Source organism: Notechis scutatus, chromosome 3 (assembly GCF_049901735.1).
Source record: "Notechis scutatus isolate UNSWTSFEM ecotype Mainland chromosome 3, rNotScu1.2, whole genome shotgun sequence".
Classification (NCBI taxonomy): Eukaryota; Metazoa; Chordata; class Lepidosauria; order Squamata; family Elapidae; genus Notechis; species Notechis scutatus.
Genome location: NC_142011.1, coordinates 69,686,201 through 69,709,060, shown reverse-complemented (window position 1 = coordinate 69,709,060; position 22,860 = coordinate 69,686,201). Strand labels below are relative to the sequence as shown.

At 41.0% G+C, this 22,860-nt stretch overlaps 1 protein-coding gene across 2 annotated transcripts in view; it reads right to left on the bottom strand.

Moving 5' to 3' along the window:
- CACHD1 (cache domain containing 1) overlaps window positions 1-22,051 on the bottom strand; it is a 139,336-nt gene extending 117,285 nt beyond the window's left edge. Inside the window, exon 1 of one of the 2 annotated variants that reach the window (XM_026665980.2) lies at window positions 21,176-22,051. In XM_026665980.2, coding sequence (XP_026521765.1) covers window positions 21,176-21,418 — 243 coding nt within the window. In that variant the 5' untranslated portion in view covers window positions 21,419-22,051. The remainder of the gene's footprint in view (window positions 1-21,175) is intronic. The other variant, XM_026665981.2, reaches the window with a different exon arrangement.
- Between the last annotated feature and the right edge of the window lie 809 nt (window positions 22,052-22,860).

Genomic DNA, 22,860 nt, shown 5'->3' with positions numbered 1-22,860 from the left:
CATCCCTAAAAAATTTCAGATTTCCTTTCCATTGTTTTGCTATTTCATCCCAGCCTCCATTCTCTGCCATGCTTTGAATTGGCTGCCATGTGGTTATGCCTACAGTTATTTTTACCAAAGATGTTTAGCATCAATATGAAGTTGACTATTTCTTATGAACCTCCACTATCACTTTTGTGTTTTGCTTCAAAATGTTAGGCACACCTTCTGCACACTTATAAAGCAAAACTTCTGCAGGATTTTTTTTCATACCTAACATTGACACACAAACAAAATCAATCCATTTGTGAGGAAAACACACCCCCTTGGCTGATAGGTTAATGCCAAAGACAAAAGAAAAAGGGCGTTGGTACTTACCTGATAGGCCCGTTCTCTGTGAGCTGTGAAGAGCATCCAGAAGTGGGAGGTGCTTCAGTCTCTTCTGGAAAGGCTGGGCTTAAAACTCCGGGATGCTCCTCCTCCTCCACGGGACAACTCCTCAGCGTCCCCCAGTTTTGCGAAGACTTGAGTGCCAAAATCCGGGACTCATCACCTAATCTAGATCCCTGACTGGAACAGAACCCCACCAGATGGAAAGAAATGGGTGGGGCTGGATGCTCTTCACAGCTCACAGAGAACGGGCGTATCAGGTAAGTACCAACGCCCTTTCTCCCATGAGCTGTTCAGAGCATCCAGAAGTGGGATATACCAAAGCTTGGCCTGTCCTTAGGGAGGGACTCCGTCTGGATCGAAATCCACTCCTAAACTCTGTGGACCCTCTGCAGGACTCTTCTGCCAAATGAAGCGTCTGCTGAGGCATAGACATCAATTTTATAATTTCTGACAAAGGGAGATGGTGAAGCCCAAGTTGCCGCTCTGCAAATTTCATCTATGGGAGCCCGTGTGGCCCATGCTGCTGATGTTGCCGCATTCCTTGTTGAGTGGGCTGTAATGCCTTGAGGAACTGAGATGGACTGGCATTCGTAACTTTTAGCTATGGTGGCTCTCAACCATCTACCGATGGTCGACGACACCTTTTGCCCTAAAGTGGATGGATTGAAGGATAGGAATAGAGCCTCAGATTTTCGAAATGCCGCCGTGCGGCCTAGATAGATGCTTAAGGCCCTTCGAACGTCAAGTCGATGCCATTGATGCTCCAGTCTATGAGATGGTTTCGGACAAAAATTTGGAAGGACCAACTCCTGCGCTCTGTGGAAGGCTGAATTTACTTTAGGAGTGAACGATGGATCCAATCGGAGAATCACTCTGTCCGCATGAAACACACACAGGTCCTTTTCTCATTGACAATGCCAATTCGGAAATTCTCCTAGCTGATGTGATGGCAATTAGGAAGGCCACCTTATATGTCAGGAATTTAAGACTAGTGGTTCTTAAAGGCTCGAACGGGTCAGTTGTAAGTGCGGTTAACACCTTGTTGAGGTCCCAGGTGGGATAGCGGTGAATTACAGGAGGTCGTAAGTTTGCAGCACCCTTAAAAAAGCTGCGGACATGTGGATGGTGTGCTATGGAACGGAGGTCACCCCAGGCTATCAACGAGGCTAAAGCCGCCACCTGTCTGCGTAAAGTATTTGAGATAGGCCCTTGGCCAACCCCTCCTGTAAAAAGTCCAATAATTGTCCTATTGATGGGGCAGTTGGGTCGATCTTAGACCCCCGGCACCAGTGACAGAAGGCGGACCACGTGGCCTTGTATATACGATTTGTTGAGGACCTTCTGGATGCTTGAATGGTGGCAATAGCATCCTCTGAAATCTGTTGGGCCCTTAAACGGCTCCGCTCAACCTCCATACGGCTAGACTGAGCCATTGTGGGTCCGGGTGAAGTACCGGCCCTTGGGAGAGGGAAACCTTCAACAGTGGAATTTTCCAAGGTTGTTCTCTCGACAGGTCCTGTAAATCTGCGAACCACGTTCGCCTGGGCCAGTAAGGGGCGACCAATATCAATTCCGCTCGTTCCTCCAATAACTTCTGGATCACCCTGGGTATTACCGGGAGTGGAGGAAACGCATATAGAAGTTCGGGAGGCCACTGACATCATAGGGCATTGACGGCCTCCGCCCCCTGAGTTGGGTACCTTGAAATATACCGGGGCAATTGGGCATTGAGAGGAGAAGCAAATAGATCGATCACCGGTTGCCCAAACCTCCGCACTGCTTCCTGGAAGACAGACGGGTGTAGGTGCCACTCTGCCTGATCTATCGTGGCCCTGCTGAGCCAGTCCGCTTGTGTGTTTAAGGCCCCTGCTATGTGTTCTGCCTTGAGCAAAAACAGATTGGCCTCGGCCCACTTGTACAACTTGGCCGTTTCCAGCATCAGAAGTTTGGAATGGGTACCCCCCTGTCTGTTTACGTGGGCCTTGGTTGTGATATTGTCTGTCAAGACCAGAACGTGGCGTGATTGGAAAAGGGGTAGAAAACTGCGTAAGGCCAGGTGAACTGCTTGCAGCTCCAACAGGTTGATGCTTTGTGATTGTTTGGAAATAGTCCAAATTCCCTGTGCACTGTGGGCTTGGAAGTGAGCTCCCCATCCTACCAGGCTGGCATCGGTTGTGATCATTGCCCTGTAAGGTTCCTTGAAAGGACACCCCTTGTTTATCGTTTTTTTCCGACCACCAGCGGAACGATCGGAGAACATTGTGCGGTACCTTTATCCGGACGTTGGAAGTGGCTTTTCCGGATCGCTGGAAAGGTAGCAGGAACCATTGCAGCTCTCTAGAATGGAATCGAGCCCAAGGCACAATGGAAATACAAGAAATCAGTTTCCCTAACAGTTGAGACAGCACTGCCAGGGAAACCCTCTTTAAGGCTCTGATCTCTCTGGCCAAAGACTGGATACTGTTTAACCTGTCCTGAGAGAGAAAGACCTTGCCCTCCATGGTATCTATCACTGCCCCTAAATGAACCAACCTAGTTGAGGGGATCAAATGGCTTTTATCCCAATTTATGGAAAAGCCATGACCCTGAAGGGTCTCCAGAGTAATCTTGGTATCCAATTTTGCTTGGTGTCTGGAAGATGACAAAATTAAAATATCATCCAGATAACATTGTAAGCGAATAGATTTGTTCCTGAGTGAGGCAGCCAAAGCCGCGAGGACCTTGGTAAAAGTCCTGGGGGCCGAAGTCAGACCGAATGGTAGGGCGATATATTCGTAGTGCCGATCACAATAGCAAAATCTAAGATATTTGTAGTGAGCAGGTCTAATTGGTATATGTAGATAGACCTCTGTGAGATCTATAGAGGTCAGGACATCGTTCTCTCTAATGCTGAGCAGAATGGACTGGAGAGTAGTCATCTTGAATTTTTGATAAACCAATGATCTGTTCAGACGTTTGAGGTCCAGAATTGCCCTCCAGCCCCCCGAACTCTTTGGGACCACAAACAATAGAGAGTAACAGCCTTGACCCCGCTGTTCAGATGGGACCTAATGGCCCGAATATGTAGATGATGATTGATAGCCTCCTGCATCAACGCCCTCTTAATGGGGTCCGTGGACCTAGGGCTCCTAATGAAAAAGTTCGGGGGGGAGGATTGAAACTCTAGCGCCAAACCAAACCTAATAGTGTCCCTGACCCACGCATCAGAGGTGGAGCTGTCCCATTGATCAGCAAACCATTTTAGCCGCCCTCCAATGGGAACTGCTGTGAAGGACTCACTTGGGGTGATGAAAAAATCGGCCTCCAGTGCCTCTGGGGTTTCATCTGTTTTGGCCTCCCCGCTGACCTCTATCGGAAGATTCAGACCTATCCTGTCTAAAACTGGGCCTGTAGCCTGATATTCTCTGAGATCGGGGAACGTATGGGCCTTGATAGTAGGGCCGGAAGGAACCCCTTCAAAACGACTGGGGTGTTCTGTTTTCAGATCTCCGAAAAAGAGGGGGGAGCACTTTTTTCTTGTTTCTATTCTCTATAAGGAAGGGCTCCAAGACACTGCCAAATAATTTATCCCCCGATATTGGGGCTGATGCCAACTTGCATTTATGCTTGGTATCCGCCTGCCAATGCCTGAGCCATAACAGTCTCCGTGCTGATACGTGAGATGCTACGGCCCTAGACGAGAATTTGACTGCATTAAATGTGGCGTCGGTGGAGAATTCTGCTGCTGCAATAATTTTAGCTATGTCCTGGTGGGCTCTGACATTTGACGCCGGCAATATATCCCTCAAGTGGAAGAGCCATCGGAGGGAGGACCGTGTAAAAAAGGACGCCTCTGTAGCAGCCCTAATGGCCCAGGCGTCAGCAACGTGTGCCCTATGGAGTGCCAACTCTGCTCTCTCTTCTTCCGGTCTCAGAGCTTCCTCGGCCTCATTGGGAAAGGTTGAAGAAGAGGCCAGTGCCGCAATGGGCTCATCCACCTCCAGCATTTTGAGAAAATTTGAAAACTCTGGTGCCAAATTATAATATCGTTTATCGTACCTTGTTGGGGCTGGGTATGATGCTGCTGATGCCCATTGATTTTGTACTAATTCAGCAAACATACTAGGGACAGGAATAGTTTCCACCTCATTAGCCGGTTGTGAGAATATTAGATCCTCAGATTCGTCCAGAGACCCTGTTGACAATGGATGAGGGTTTGATGTGCCTAGTTTAGCAGTGTTCTTTGCCTTGAACAGTAATGATTTAAAGAGGTGCGGGCGAAAAAGACCATAAAAAGTAGGTTGGTCCGGAATGAGGCCTTCATCGTCCGACATTCCCCGTTCTAGCGGGTCAGCCTCTGACAACCCCAAGTCCATCTGATGGATCGACCCCCCCTCCACGGGAACATCCTGATCCTCAAAGTCCACCTCCTCCCGAAGACCCTGGGCTGTTATGTTGGGAATATTGGGGAATACCTGAGATTGATGTTGTCCGATATGTGCAAAGGATCGAGCGGACAGCGATCCTGCATCTGAAGCGGCCGAGAAGTGTCTGGTCCTGATGGATTGCTGAACTCCAGCCGCAATGCCCCTTTGAATCGCCATCTCCATCCATTGCCTCATTTCGATGGGGATAGTCTCAGGTAATCCCTCCTCCTGTCTTAGGCCGGCGGCCGTAGGGGTGAAGGTTGCCTCTGGGATTGGCCGGGCAGTGCTCATTGGAGGAGATGTGCCTATGGGAGGTTGTCCAGAAACAGCCTGCCTGGGCTGGGTAGACAAGTCCAAGGGTCCCATCAATGGATTTGGGTTCTGATCAGATTGTTGTGTCATAGCCATCTTGTCTGCCTCCCTGGCTCATTTCTGCAATTGCCTTTCCAAAGCTAGGTGCCGTCTATGGGCATCCTTATCCGCCGCCTTAGAGGCCTTTTTGGGGCCCACTGGCTTATCTCGGGACTTATTTGACTTGGAACGGAAAGCGTTGTCACCTTCCATTGTGGATGACTGATTGTCTTGCCTCTGACTTTAATTTTAAATTTTCTTTTTTTAAATTTAAATTATGATTATGATTATTGTTGTTGTTAATATTTGTACTTTGGGGTGATGCCTTCCCCTGCGGTTGAAAGTAGAACGCTCCTCCAGGAGAGTAAGATAGATAGATAGATAGATAGATAGATAGATAGATAGATAGATAGATAGATAGATAGAGATAGATAGATAGATAGATAGATAGATAGATAGATATATTTACTGTGTATATGGTAAACAGTATCTAAGGGTCCCCAACAAGGGAAACCCACAAGTGCTCCAAGCGAGAAAAACTCTGGATCCCTGGTCCCCAACAAGGGAAACCAGCTATACAGGCTCTGAGGTGAATCCTTTCCTGTCAAAACCAAACGTCCTGCAATTTAAATGGCACTTGCAGTTTCAGTCCGAAGAAATGATCCAAAGGCAATTGCAAAGAAATGCCTGTTTAATGACTAGCCTGCTTTTCCAACGTTAGCCAGACAAGGGAGAGCTAAACCCAGGGAGAACAAAGTGGAAAGGTACTGCCTCAGTCCCCAGCAAGGGAAACCAGCGAGGAATGGCGCCTGTGATAATTAGGCGCGAAGTTGAGCCAGCCGTTGAAAAGGGCGGGAAGCAGAATCACCGTTGCTAATGTCTGAGCCGTCTAATGAGCTGCTGCTGAGGCTCTAACTTGCGAGTTAAATGCTGCTGTCAGACAAAACGGCAAGGCGAAGTGAGCCGTGGCTGCGAGCGCTCCGCTCCGATCGCAGAGAAAGCGATCGGAAAGTTAGATAAGATAATTGCCTGAGGCGGTAGCCTCAAGCTGCCTGCAGAGTGGCAGGCTCCGCTATTTACAAAGAAACTGGTTTTTGTTTTTTTTTAACTAATCGAGGTAACCTAATAGAGGGACAAGCCTGAAAAAGCCAAAGTAAATGGTGAAGAATTTTTAAAGTTGAAATAACCCAAGAGCAAACCTGAATCAGAAAACTGTTCCAGTCAGGGAGTGCACAACCTCTTACCACGAAGGCTGAGCTACAACTGGGGGACGCTGAGGAGGTGTCCCGTGGAGGAGGAGGAGCGTCCCGGAGTTTTAAGCCCAGCCTTTCCAGAAGAGACTGAAGCACCTCCCACTTCTGGATGCTCTGAACAGCTCATGGGAGAATGGTTGGGAGAAGACTTAGTTCAAGAAGTTCACAAAGAGTTTAAAAGAAACAATATAAATAGCCACACAAACATATATCCTGGGAAAAAAGCATCTTCACCTCCACTGTGTAAATTAAATATCAGTAACCCGCATTGGATTACAACACAGAGAGCTAAAACATATTTAATTAGTATGGGGCACTCAGTGTATATTGTCCTAAGTAGGTTTTAAAAGTCTTAAGCATTCTACCTCTTTATTTTCCTTTATGTATAACTGATAACACATCTTGCAGAGCTTGGCAATTTCTTAAAAGGAAAACTATTTTTTAAGTATGCCAATCTATGGAATATATTGGGTCAAAAAAAAAGACTTTAGCTAACTTAAATAGACAGTATATTTAACTGTCCGGACCTGCTATGAAAACAAAATAAATGTTCACTTGCACTTAAAGATCAGAAAGGTTTCCTCTTCAAATCCCGGAATTTTATTTACAGAATGAAAAGGAGGAAATGTTGACCTGACAAATATCAGCACCAAGACTCTCTATGTAGCCAACTACAAATCCCTTCCCCCAGCCACGTCTTTCTTTATTGCTCTCCCTCTACCTCCCCCTTTAATTATTCTCCAGTCATGCTTCAAATTGAGAGGTTTTTTCCCCCCTCCCTCTCTGAGTCAGAAGGACTTGGGAAGCTCCACAGGAACTGTGATGAGATCCACAACTGGACAATGCTTGCCTGCACAAAGCATTCTTTCATCCAGGCAGTATATCTATTTAAAACATCCCCTTCATGCTCACACATTTTATAAAGAGATTATGAGCAACAAACACCGGATCAACCACAGGATCAAGATTTTAGCTTCAACACAAAGGGACAAGGAATACTAAACTTATGAGGAGTTCCTATGAGAAAATTGATCTGTTTCAGCCCAAATACTTCAACTGTGTTTATTATTAGACATATACAGGATTTTAGCTAGTTAATGCTCCTGATATTAATATAATCAAGATATTAATTAGAATGACAGTATTTGGAGTTAATAAGGGATAGTGTTGAGCAAGAGTTAACTTCATAAGAAAGAGCTAAGACCTACTATTTTGCACTAAATAGCAGCCAAACTGGTGGGTGGAGTTACTTGTATTTTACTAGTGGACAGAATAGCCTGATTTGGACATGAGTTGTAGAAAGCCCCTGCCTGCAATGTATATAAAATATTTCCTATACTACATACCTTTCAACTCATTTGCAAACAAATTACATCAAGACAAGTACAAAACAAAATACAAAAACTAAGAACAGCCGTAATCTTATTCATTTTTTAATCAATCTGAGTTTGTTATACTATTGCATTTCTTAGAACATGTAAAAGCACTTCATGTAACTTGGATGCCTGACCTTGTAAGATGATGAAAAAGATATCGGAAATGAAAATAAAAGTTTGGCTGGAAAGTAGTAACAATTGTTTTTCTTGAATCCTGTCTGTTTGCTGTTGTTTAACTTTTGACTTAGTAAATATAATTGGAAAGAATTTAAAAATCATTTTATATCAACTGCATTGCAATTCTTCTTAGTGTTCATATTTAAAATTGGAATTGGAAACTTTTTCAGGTTGTAGATACACTGCACAATTGAGCCAGTACTAATGTATTTTTTTTAAAAGTTCCATGAAATTCTCAAGTCTTGAAAAATGTCTGCAAACTTACCCTAAAATCTCACAAACTGCCTTGGATTTTCCAATGTTTACAAAAATGTCTATTATTTTTAAAGTTAATTTTGGAATATTGTGGGCAACATTTAAGACTGTCATATGTACATTGCTGCACAGAATAGCCTGTTCATAAATTGCTCATTGTTCATAAATATTCAATCCTGCACTGACAATGTTGAAATGATAGCATAGGCTACAAATCTGTTGCAAAACCATTTATGATTGGAAGAGTTTAGCAAAATGAAGTTTGCTATAGTAAAAGTATACAGAATAATGAGAGTCAGTTTGGTCTAGTGGTTAAGGCACCAGACTAGAAATCGGGAGACCCTGAATTCAAATCCTGCCTTAGCCACGAAAGCCACTTGGGTGACTTTGAGCCAGTCTCAGTCCAATCCATCTCATAGTATTATTGTTGTGAGGCAAATAGGAGGAAGAGGAAATACTAGGTATGTTCATCACCTTGAGTTATTTGCAAAATAATAAGGTGGGATACCAATTAATTTAATTAATTAATTTAATTAATTAATGCAGACAAGCAAGCACTGCCACTGTGCAATTGGAAAACCATACAGAGGTACAGTATGTTAAAATGCTCTCTATGGTGCAGCGGTAGAAGGTCACCCGCAGTTTCTCCTAAATGCTGCTGAAGGCTCTGTGTGGGCCTTGTCTTGATCCATAATATGCATAAACAGACACAAAGGTGCTGGAAGCGATCCTCACTATGTGTTGTCTATGCAGTAGCCTGAATAGGAACTTATGAATAGTAGAAGCTGGCCTTTGGGGGATGATGCCACCTAAAACGGTGGCTCGCTACTTTCTTTTGAAGAAGCAGCTTTCAAAATGGCCACTCACCACGTGCAGTTGAAGCAGCCGCCTCCAAATTGGCTGCTCGCAAGAGCTACAGGCTACGCAGAGGTTACATCGTTCCTTAGGCTGTAAACAGCCCCGAACGGCTCGGCAATAAAGTGAAAATTTACGATCAGCTGGGAGGCACTGTTATCTCCCGATGCAACCATCATGGAGGCCGAAATTGCTGAGGGAAGACTGTGGGGGAGGATCAAGGGTTGATCCTATTTAAGGTCTCCCTCGGTTGAAGAAAATGTTGATGAAGATAGCTTTCGCTTTTGCTAACTAAACTGCTTTCAGAAACACCAACTTATGGTCATTGAAAGAAGCTGAGTCAAAGCTGGGGGGAAGCTCCCACAGGCAGTCCTTTTTATACAAGACAGACCCAGCTTGATGATGTCATCAGGAGGAGTCTAACCCATCCTGGGCTCTCTAGCAGCATCTATAGAAAGGGCGTTCTCAGGTAAATTTACCAACGCCCATTTTCATTCAATTGTTGTTTTCTGAGGTAGTATAATCTCTGCTTGGATAAGCAGCAAAACATTTCAAACCAAAAAAAGTTATAGGAAGACAGTTTTCTGCATACAATTCCCTCTTGATGCCCATCCTCTGTTTTCTGACCAGTCTTGTTTAAGAAAAGTGACAGTTTAATTTTGTTAACAGGTAATGGTTAGTGTGAAGATAGTTTAATGTTACATCTGGCAGCCGCTTATCAAGGACTGGTTGAAGGCTCCCTTAAAATACTCGAATATTGCAATATCTGGATTTAGAGCAAGCCATTTTCCTTTCAAGTATATCTCAAAAACTGTTATTTTTCAAGGAGAAACACAGAAAATGTATTAACTTTTTTTGTAAGTGTATGTTTTTTACTACATATATTAGAATGAAATTTCAAATTGTACTGATGTTGTGACGCTCTCATAAGCGATCCATAGCATAATTCTGTACTTAAAATGCAAGGATTTTTCCCCTAGTTGGCAAGCTATTGTATTTTAATTTGATTCTAAATCTATACAAGATCTTTGTGACAAAAAAAAAATTCTTCCGGTCAAAATGAAGACAGTCCTGCAATTAATATTTTTTTTTTCTTTTTTCAGGTAACAACTAAAGGAACATATAAAAACTAGATTTGATCTAGTCTAGTGCCTGTCTGTTGCTGACAGTTAAGATGTTGACTCAAAAGAGATCAGTATGCAATGCTGTATACTTTGATGAAAGTTGCCAGACAAAACTTTATATTAATGTTTGTCCTTAATGATTTTATTGATCCTAACCTACATTTTTAAAGTAAAAGTAAAAGACAGAATAATCAATTCCGGACTATACCTTAAGAATAATTTAAAATATATAAGAAACTACATTATAAGTAAAAACTAAAGGACATTAGACCTTGTCGATAGCCCTGGTATTTTATGATAATCTCGCATCCAATATTGATCAGGTCCCACACCTGCTTCATTTTTCACCTCCAACCTACACATCATTTCCACTCCCAGTTCCACAATTCTGATCAGGGATGGAAAACAGCAAAACAAACTGAGCCACTAGAATTAAAACACTGTGTTGCTAAATTGCTATGGCATGACTTCAAGGACTAGGTTAGGGTTAGGTTGGGGGGGAGGATATACTGCAGAGGCAGGTTTCCTACTGTAGTAGGAAACAATCCTCCTACAATCCTAACAATCATTGTACAAGTAGTCAAGTACTCCTTGCTTAACAATGGTACTTGAAACTGGCAATTCCATCAGTGAGTGATGAAGTTGTAAATCGCAATGTCACACTATCGTGCCAACTTAAAAGAGCAGTTTAGGTTGCCATTGCCAAGCAAATCCCACATTGCTAAATGCGATGTCATATGATTCCATTTGCCACCTCCTGCCAACTGCCTCATTGACTTTGATGGAATTCAGCAAGGTAAGTCACAAATGGTGATCGCACAACTGTGGGATCACAACCATCATAATTGCTATCTAGTTGCCAAGTGCCCTTTATATTGCGACCCTGTGATTGTGGGGTTGTTAAGACAACTACAACTAAGAGGAACAGTCATAAGTCTCCCATCATAACTCTGAAGGGTCGGGGTCATTCAATGAGATCTACCTGTGGTGTCATACAGTAAAACCTCTTTTAAACCAAGATATCCTTATTTCTAGTCCCTAATCACCGCACCACTCTGGTATCTTTTTCCTCCTCATAAATAGACCCAAGAGTATGTGTAATCCATATAAACACATCTTTCATTCAGACATATTAGGCTACAGGTATCTCTACTCCAATTTGTTGAGACTGCTTGGGCCAAAGCTACTCTTTTGATATTCAAGAAGGGAATCATCTATATTCTTTCCAGCTGACTAAATAAATAAGTCCATGTCTTCTTAAGAAGCTGCGCCTAACAATTACACTTATTATATATGTGTTTTCTTAACAAAATATCTCATCAGCCCTGCAATAGCTGGAATGAACCTTTTGGATTTTCTCCCAATTAATAACTCTTGTTTTTTCTGGTTCTCTCTGTTTTTGGTACATGACCGGCAAGCTCCTTCAACATAGCAGTGAAATGGGACAGCTAATTATCAACGAATCCACCCTGCTGCACCCCATTTGGCAACTTTTATCAGTGCAGGACAGCTGCATTCTCTGTGTTTGAAGTGAAATGTCATTCTCTGCTATGCAACAAGACTTACATCACTAATGATGCCTTGACGCTCCAAAGAAACAACTAAAGCCTAATTAAAAATTCAGATTTGTTCTCCTAAGCATAACAATATTAACTGCTTTTCCATCAGGGCCTTGTTACATCTTTCCAAAATGTTTGGCTATCCAAAAAAAAAAAAAAAGCGTAAGAGGAATAGGATGAAAAATTGTTGTAGACTTGGGGCATTCTTGAAGAGTTTTTAAAAGGCTGTTATGGTTGGAACCAAACCAACACACAATCATGTAAACCAGATGATTTTTTTTTACTTCGCTCCTTCAATTCTAATTACTACACTGCACATTGTTTTTGTAAGAAAAATGGTTCCATACAGATTTATTAGCTGTAACACTTTGGGTTGCTTTTGGTTTCTTGAAATATCCAACTAATTTTAAAAATGGGGGGGGGGGGGAATTGTACGGCAACCAGAAACTACAAAAAGGTGATGACTTATTAAACTGGCCCATTTCACTTAATTAAATATTTGAAAACTAACATAATCCACGTATACTCCAAAGTTTAATTTGGTTGATAAAAAGTTAAACCAGGATTTGTTCAATCCGAAGTGTTAATATAATAAATGTTCATATATTGACAAATAATTCATGATTCACATGAATTTCAATCCATCCTGTCTTTCAATCCATGATGATGTCAAAATAACTTCTACGTTACCTAATTGCACCATGTAATTTGTAATTATGACTAGTTCAAGGTAACCCCAATCTGCCTCACAGGTTGTTGTCGTGGGGACAATAGGAGGAAGAAAGTATCTTGGATATGTTCGCTATCTTGAGTTATTTATTAAAATAACCAAGGTGGGATTTAAAATAAAATAAATAAAATTAAATAAATAAAATAATACAATACAATAAAAATATAAAATTATAAAATGAGTATTAAGTATGTTTGCCACTTTAAGTTACTTATAAAGTAAAAAAGGTGGGATAAAAATTAATTAAATAACTAAAAGGTCATCCAGCTGCCTTTGTGCCTAAGACAGGACTAGAACTCACCTCTGTTTCTTACCTAATGTCTTAACCACTACACCAAACTGGCTCTCAGGATAATATAATCAGAATTAAATACAAAGAAATAGAGCCATGGCGCAGTGGTAAGAATGGGGTACTGCAGGCTACTTCTGCTGTCGGCTGCCTGCAATTTGGCAGTTCGAATCTCACCAGGATCAAGGTTAACTCAGCTTTCCATCCTTCGGTAAAATGAGGACCTGATTCCTGGGGGCAATATGTAAACCACTTAAAGAGGGTTGTAAAGCACTGTGAAGCGGTATATAAGTCTAAGTGCTATTGCTAAATATAAAATCATCACTATACAAATTACTTAAAAATAAGGTGTTGAGGTTTTCAAACAAAATATGCACAAAGTAAACAGCTGTATAAAATTCACTTCATCTTTCCCAATTGGGTGCCCTCTATTATTGCCCAAAAACGTTAAGTAGATTAAGCAACACAACAGGGACTGACAACTAAATCATTAAGCGAAGCAGTTGCTAAGTTAAACCATGACAGTGCTTATTATCTTACTTCACCTTTCCTTTGTTTACTAATCTGCAAAGGTGGTAAATGTGAAGATTGGTCATAGTGTTATTTTTTCATCACCATTATAACTGATGTTAAACAAGGCAGCTGCAAAACAACTACCTTATATTAAACCTATGTAGCCATTACATGTACTATAGCAGCTGTCTTCTTTTACCAAGTATATTACCAATAGTTTTTAGTTTGTCTGATTTTGTTTGATATTTACAACTTTAAATGACCTTTCTACATTAAAAGTCCCACAGGTAGAGACAATTACAAATATCTTACAAGTCCACAAATACAGGTAGTCCTCAACTTACAATCACAACGGAGCCCAAAATTTCCATTACTGAGAATGATAGTTAAATGAGTTGTGCCCATTTTACAACTTTTTTGGCCACAGTTATTAAGTGAATTATGCAGATATTAAGTGGCTTCCCAAATTAACTTTGTCAGAAGCCAGCTGGGAAGGTTACAAATGATGAGCACATGGGACAGTGCCACTGTCATATAAGTACATGCCAGTCATCAAGTGTTCGAATTTTGATCATGTGACCACGGGGATGCTATAACAGTTGCAAGTATGAAAAGTGGTCATAAGTCACTATTTTCAGTGCTGTTGTAACTTCAAATGCTCACTAAATGAATGGTTATACATCTATGTCTACCTGTAGAATGTTTGTATCAAGAATGTCCTAACATGAGCTATCACGTAGCAAATCACCTACTCAAGACGTCATCCTCACTAGAATCTAAGTTGATGCACAGGAATAAAAGAAAGCAGGTTTATCTTGGCCTTTGTCAAAACACACAACTTTAGTATGGTTTGACAACAAATCGGCAGCCAGAGTAGTTCTTTTAGAATAAGTTTACTATGTTCAAAGAGTTGAAGTCATTGTCAACAATCTAGCTACAAATAATTTACACTGGCTATGATTCCCCATCTACAAACCTACCTTCAGGCTATCAATGCAAGGTTTACAATGCCCAGTAAGCCATATCCAGAAGCCAATTCAAGCTGGAAAATTGCCACATTTGCCATGGATTCACTTAACCCTTCACGGATACTGATGACTCTAAGAATAGCCCCTAAGCTTACATAGCATTGCTCCTTCAATATATCAAAACAGCTAGCCTCCCTAATTTCCAGGCAAAGAATCCATCTATTCACAGTGCTTTATAACAGCTACCCAATTCCCAAATTGCAAAGAGAATCTAACTAGCTGGTTTGCTGGCTGTATCAATCCTTCATATGCTTACACTCTAATACAGTAGTGTCCACTCTGCAGCTCATGGGGTCACATGCAGCCCTGGACAGCTAGTAATGCAACCCTACAAGATTGCAAACTTTTAACATTATAATGTGATTTTAGCTATATTTATATAAATTAACTATATTATATATTTTATATGCAGACCAAGACTCAATGCAACCTAGGGAAGCCAAAATGTTGGACACACATGCTCTAATCTGTTTTTAGACAGGATATCCTTGTCCTTTGACTTGCATACCAGAACCTGCACTCCAAAAATAGGCAAGTAGAGGATCATGATAAAAACCACATTTGACCAGATTTTATATAAATTAAATGCACACTTCGTCTCTGTGAATTCAACCATTTCTCCCTTCATGATATTATTTATAACAAAAATTCTGTTTGGAAAGCATTCAACACTCTCCTGCAAAACCTGTACCCCTTATTCTTTAACTATACTATAACTATACCACATAACAGGGAAAAAAACTTTAAACCTAATTAAAGCTAAAACCATACAGTACCTAACTTGAGTAATTTTTAGTTGTAGTTATATAGCTATTGTGGGATTATAGCAATATTCATTTGTTCGCTTTTGCCTGTCTTATAAAGGCTGTCTTATAAAGGCTTGACTGTTTGGGATAAACTAAAATAATTTCACTTATGCCAACAGATACTGCTAAACACACACAAAAAAATGAACAAGAAACAGAAATGTTCCCTTCTTATATTTCTTTCAGCTTTATTAATGTTAAAATAATGTAAATAGCAATGCATAAGGCTTTGGTTAGAAATACAATGAATGTAGAATGTATAACAGAAACCCTTCAAGCCAAATATACAGTATATACTAATGTTAAAAGCAGTACTATGTCAAAAAGTGTTGACAGTTTTTGGCAACCTAACAATTTTTACTACTCTAAATCTCCAGCCTGCAAAATACTTCATCCTGTTATTAGGTACTCCCATCTTGGAAATGAACTGCTGACCCTTGTATATGTCAAATCTATTTCTCCTTCATTAAGTAGAAATGTGAGGCAGTTTAGTATCACACTGTTATTATGGAATACTGTACTATTACTTCAAATTTTCCCTTTGTAATGTGAGCTAGACATTACTAAAAACTTATTAAGGGCTGGAAAGTCATACAAGTATAATAGGAAAAAGAAGGTATGGCTAAATACACATACCCACTAAACATTTTTGCAGCAGTTCTAGATGTTTACCCTATTTGGTTAATATAGGGAGAAAAAAATCTATAGGGTCAAACCAAAAGACTATATATTCTTGCACTGCTTCTCATGACTGCTAACCCTACTATGCCTGTCAAGACAATACAGCTAAACAGAAACCCAAAGAACCACTTCCTGTCTCCATACTTGACCATTCAAGTTAAAAAGCCCAGGACTACCACAAATACTTGACATCCCTTCATTGTGTGATGTATTAATTTCATCTTATTTATTTCTTTAATTCATTTATAAAATTTATTTGCTGCCTGTCTTGCCACAAGTCGAGATGGTTTTAATCAATTAGTGATCCTCAGGAAGGTCCATTTTATTTATATATTTATATACTGGATTTATATGATATTGCTTCAATCAATATCAGCCCTGACCAGTATTTTATCATCTGACTACTCAGGATTCATCTCGCTAGACAAGCAGATTAACAGAACTAAACACCGCCTTGTTTCATACCATGTGATTTAATCCCAATGACATCTTGTACTGAAGAGACATGGGAACAGCTCAGAATTACAGTAATCCCATCCCATTTCTCAAGACTAGAGTCGAATCAGGAAATTCCTGACACAAGGTTTATAATAGAAGTAACAGAATATTCATTGGCCTAATTTTCCTGCCTATGCAGCAGAGATTTGTTGGCCACTGCAGTCCTTGCCGTGAACAAAAGATGTACAATATAAATCCAAAGTAGTGAACTGCTCAAGACGAAGTGTCAATGCAATTATTTTCCAGGCTGCATACAGTTTAAGAATGATTTTATGAGATGACTTTCATCCAAAACAAATAGCAGGATTAAATCAACATGAAATGATCAATTCTTACAATATTGACATGAAGTGTGACCTTTGTGTATGCTGCTGATCCATCTTGTTAGCAAATTCTGTTCTTCTATTTTATAGATAATTCCAAAATTGGCATGTGAACTAGTTGGATCAACTTAAAAACCAATACAAAGAAAACAGCCCCTAAATCTTTAAAAATGTACACAAATAAATAAAAAAAAAGGTTACAGGTGACGGAGAAAAACAGAGCAAAGGTGTTAAAAAGGCATTCTAAGTAGAATACCTCATAGTATGAAAAGAATGACCCATCTGGATTTATTGAAATCAAGCTGGGAGTCACCTGAAGCTACTTTTCATTATTTAGAAAAAGGAATTCAGCAGATATGCATGCCTCACCCACAGCACACTATGAAAAGATTTCCTATCATGTCACATGTGGTTATCATTCTGAACAGACAACATTTAATGTACATATGAATGAGAAATGAATCACTTTGATTATTATCCAGTACCAATTCAACTAATGCATTTCAAGTTCAAACCATGCACACATTCAGCTGAAAAATCTAGAGTTAAATGTGATGTAGGCAAGTGTTTAAGCCAGCATTTTCATTAACCCATCTGGCCTTATGCATGTTTACTTTAAATAAGCCTTTCTTAATTCAATGGGATTCACTCCAGATAAATGTTCATAATTCATACGTCACTGAGTTTCAAGAAACAAATATTCTTATCATTACTTCAAAATGCTCCCATGTGTCCTCTAAGTATATGTCCAGATGAACCAAAACTTTTCCAAAGGGCAAATTATATACTGTATTTCAGCAACAAGAATTGCTACTTTTAAAGTGGGGGTAGGTGGGGGGGGAGCTATAAGCAACCATCCAAGTTAAAAGTTGCAGACTTTTTTTTTTAAACATATAATGACCAGCCAGACTATTTTGCCACATTTGGCACAAGTCTATGAACATAGTATCTTATTGTCAGTGCTAAGCCATTGACAAACTTTTTCAACAGGAAGAATAAAGAAAAATGTTAGCATTTTACATTATATAACAAAATAATATCTTTGCATGTATGTGCATGTGTGTATATAAATTACAAGCATTGTTTTGTACCTAAGAATCTTATTAAGATGTCTTGTTCGTAAACCTCAATTAACAATTAAATTTTAAACTTGAATCAAAATATGGAATACATTTTACATTCCATTATACCTAGTATAAAGGCTATATTTTCCAATCTAAATAAAAAATAAAGTATGAGGCATGCAAAATCTAAAGTAGCTACACAGTTATACCAATAAACTTGATCAAAGCATTAATTATATTTCCATGAAAACATAAAGAAAACTTAATTGCAGCTTACTATTTAGGATAATATATTCCTGTTCCAACCTTGACTTCCTATGCAGTAAATGTGAATATTTTCCACTATATAAGTATATGAATCCTTATCATTTTAAGAAAAGGTGTTATTCTCATAAAAACACTACACTTTTCATAATTTCTGGTATTAGAATTGGAATGCTGCATTAAACACAAAGGGGCAAAACAACTATTGACAGCTATAATCGAGGCAGACCCTAATTTCTAAAAAGCATTCTGCATCTTGCAGCATTTTGCTCTTATAGACATGTTCACATTACCAAGGTTTCTGGCACAAAATGCTCCCTTGATTTTTCTTCTCACCATTCCAAAAGAGATTTGGTCATTATTCTTCATCCATTTATGAGGGACTGGAAAACATTTGCTCCCTCTCATATTCCCCATAGTCAATCTTGTATAATTCCCATTCATGCAAATTTTATCAAGTCAACCTCTTAATACATTTCCCCAGATCCTGATATTTCAGCTTACCTCGAAGCCAACATTTCACAATAGATCAAAACATGGTTTATCGTTATTCAAAGTTGGAATAAACATCATGATGCCTTTCATAATAATTCAGCTATAGATCCTCTCCTCGTTGGTCTCATAAACTTGGGAGTGGCTACCTACTTCTTCTATTTTCATCTTCTGCTTGTGTCACATACAATAATTTCCTTTTTTTAAACTTACACAATTACCTCCAGACCTTTATCTATCTTAACTTCCCCAATCAGTTGTATCCCTACTAAAATATTCAGGGTCAGATCCAAAATATCTACAATGTATTTTTTCTTCAGTACTATCTATCATCTAAATCTTATTTTATTTCACCTATATCACAATTCAATCTATTCCAAACCACTTCCTTATAATTCCTTTTACATGAATTATCTTAGCCATCATTTTAGGTTTTCTTTTATGCTGCTCCAAGCTACTCAGAACAGACTTATAATTAAGTAAATGTCTATTCTTATACATCTATCCCAATTATAGGACACCTGACCACACTTAAAACTATAGGGCAATTCTATTGTAGGACTGGAGATTTTCAGTATAACAAGAATATTTGCCTACTTATTACCAGGAGTCAACAAAATCACAGCCTTCTAAATTAACACAGTTTCTACTTCAGAAATCACAGCCTTCATTTCAAACCGAAGCTTTTATAATACAAATAGGTTCCTCTAAAATGAACAAAATATAAATAATAAAACTGCTTCAATCTATGGAGGGCATCTGGCTTTAAACTTTTCCCTTATCAATAGTAGGCTATAGTTAGCATTTGCAATGGGTATTTTTTATTGAAATCAATAAATCTTTAAAAGCTGCCATTCTTAAAGACAGGCATTTTATTAGCTAAATATGCTTAAATTACACATTTGAAAGCACCGGTATAATCAATGTGTATGTGGTTAATACACCTTGATTGGATTAAAAGAGATCTCATACATACCCAAAGTTCTTCAAATGAAGGGATCCATTTTCACTACACACAGTACAACAAAAACAAAACCCTGCAATAATCCTTAACAGATTTGCAAGAGACCACAGAATATACATAGGCTTCTCAAGAGGGAGAAACACGGTCTTTCTGCTCTTGCAAGAAGTGACTTGTGAATTCTCCATAGTTCAGTGTATCAATAATTTACTACTATCTACCTTGTTAAGCGAAGTCATTTTAATGCATGGCTTCTTACTATAAAGGCCAGGAAGAGAAGAACTGACAAAGGCTGAGCCCCAGGAGGGAAGCGAAACAAAAATATTTCAAAAGATAATGGAAGGGAGCGGGTTTGAAGAAGATAAAGAGCCATTTGGGCACAGACCCCTGCTGCTTCCATAGAAGTGTCTCCTTTTCAATCTCGGAAGCTTTAAAAACTGCCTTTGCCACTGACTACTCTGCGTTTGCAGGGTGTTGGGGATCCAATTTCACCTTTTGTCCAGGGAGCTGGCCCTTGGTGACAGTAACACAGCTATTAGCCTCCTTTGCAGCAAGGACAATACTCAAACTGTCATTAATATGCAACCACAAAGGCAGGGATAGACCATAATTACCAATCATCTGGCTCCCTCTAAACTGGAGCAAATTATCCAGGGTCAGGAAATGAGTTTTTGCAGGAAAGAAATGAACTTGTTAACTTGGCTTCTTAAATTAGGAAAATAAATTATGCCTATCTGAAGCCCATTTCCATTTATAATCCTGACGTTTTATACCTACCTACCCCTTTTTGCTATCTCAAATCTTTCTCTTTTTTTGCCTCTCAAATCTGTTGCTGGTTCTGAAGTATGCGTAGTGTGCACCCTGAGAATATTTTTCCAAAACAAGGCCTTCCTTTCCCACCTCTTTATCAGCCACCATAAAGTGCCCAATTTAAGCCATACTTAAAATAATTAAGCACTTGCAAAGCAAAAGAGAAATTGCAAACATAGCCGTGATTTAGTCCCAATAAACACGTCGATAAAATATCCGAGTACCGAGGCAGAGTGCTTTTCACTAACTTTTTTTGTTGAAGAAAACTTGATCCACAGAACGGTTTTCAGGAGAAAGCAGCACTAAACAATGAAGCCGCGTTCCGGTTTTTGGTTTCACACTCGGTTAAACCTTCAGTTATTTATGACAACTGGGTGTTTTCCAATCAGCCGAAACTAGGTACGTGCAAAAGGATTCGGATTTCCGTCTAATCTTTTCAAGATAGCATATTTTTACTGGATCTTTGAAGGCAGAGCGCAAGTATGCAGAATGCCCAGTTGCAAGCTTCTCTCCCTTGCCTCCCACCCCCGAAAGTATCTCTGCCCAGGAGGCAGCAGGCTAAATCCAGGAGATCGTGTTTCAAGCATTCATCGATGCTCTCATATGAAAGGGTACGGGAGGCTGCCCGGATCAGAAGTCAGTAAGCGGTCGTGAGAAAACGCACGTTCTGGTCACGGAGAAACTTTCCTCCGCCCTCTCCCCTCCACTCACACCCCGTCTCAACGAAGGAGATTCCCGGCCAAGAGATTCCCTCTGGTTCCTTATAAATTGAGGCCCCGAAACTGCTTTTCCATCAGGGCATTTTAAGAAGAGAAAAGACGGAGGATCTGGAGAAGCATCAACACTAAACGAGGGAAGGGGGAAAGGAAGAGCGAAGTAGATGGAGGGGAGGAAAACCAGGAAAGGGGGGGAAAGGAGAGGAAAAAGGAAAGAAGGAATAAAGGAAATAAAACGAGAACAGTCAGGGCAAATAGGAAATATTACCTACCTGCACAGTAACGACGCCCAACTCCTCGGCGGCTAGTTTTCTCATCTGAATGGCCAAAACTTGCGCTTCATCCAGAATGGAAAACTCCGAGTCGGCGGTGCCGAGCCTCCAAAAAAGTGCCATGCAGACGAACCACAGGGACCGCTGTACTCCGCCGTCCCTTCTCCGGGGGAGAACCGAGCCGTCGGAGAAGCAGGGAGTTGATCGGGCGGCCTCCTCCGATCCGGCTGGCCTGCTCGCCATGATGCTGGCGACGGCGGCTGCTGCTTTCCTGCCCCCGAGCGCGGCGCACAAACTTTCCCCGACGCTTTCCAAACTTCGGTGCGGGGCTGAGGGCGGGCGGCAGGCAGAGAGGGAGGAGTAAGGAGGCTGCTACGCCTCGGGGCTCCGGGGAGAGGCGGCCGCAAGCTCCATGCGGAGGCCGCCAATCACGAGCCCCCAGCGCGCCCGCTTCCAAGGGAACGGCTCGGCTACTTCGAAGCGAGCGCCCAGGAAGCTTCCTCGCCGAGAGACGGGCAGAGGGACGCTTGCGCGCGCTCTCGCCTCACCCGCTCGCGCTGCGTGCGGGGGGACTGGGAGCTCCGCTTCGGCTGCCGATTGAAAACAGCGCTGGGCTGCGGAGAGCTGCAAACTCCGGAGCTGAAAGAGGCTGAGGAGCGGCAGGGCCGGGATTGGAGTCAGCCAGGGGGGAAAGGGAGGCGTCTGGTGCCACCAAGCTGCGCGTCGGCTCTTCTGCACAACAATGCCTGGATTCGGAATGGCGAGGCCGGGGCAGCCTCGCGCGCTTGCTTCTCTCCCCTCACGGCTTTCGGAAACTTTTTCCCTTTCACTCAGCCAGCGGTTTGCAGAACCGCGTCTTAAAAGCGCCCCTCACCTGTTGAACCGAACATTTAACACCCTCCTTTGGGGAAGTTTTCTTCAAGTTCCCCCCCCACCTCCCCTTGCTCCGCCCAGGACGAGAGTTAGGATTTCATTCGGGCATTTGATGAAGTGAATTCTAGGGCAGCTACGTTGTTGGCCTGTGCAGCAAAGCCCTCAAGGATTTTGTTCACACTTTTCACGGCTGGGGAAGCGGATTGTCTTGCACTATAAACTTCTGCGGGGTACCGTCCGTCAAATCCATGCAACCATGGTGATGTTCACACAGCCGGTACCCATGTCAGCCAACGTTTTGTGCAAGATCGGTCCCTGTGGTCAGTTTATGGCTCAGGATGTGGTGTCTGTTCAGTACCTGGTGGTTAAAATGGTTAAGTGTGTTTGTGGGGTGTACACAGTTTTAAAACAGTGAGATGAGAGATAAAGTAAAATTAGTGAGTCAATAAGTAAACAAATGAGAAGCCAGAGGGAAACGAAATGCATAAGTTGCAGACAGTGATAATTACCTATGGTTAGTGACTACTTCCAAAGCAGCTGGTAGGTCACAGCCATTATAGTTGTAAAACACGTATTATTGCATTACCTGATTAACTCGGGAACATTATTTAAAACATTGTTTAATCAATCAGGTTAAGCCTTCTAATAAAGTGTATGAAAATAAGTGCTTTAATAAAATGATAATCCTTAAGGTACTGCAAAGTTAGGAAAAAAACCTGTTGCTCACTAATGGCTCCTCTAGTTTTTCCCAAGAGAAAAAAATGCTAAGAGAATGAGTTTACTCATAAGTGTCTGGGTTCACAGTAGTTTCC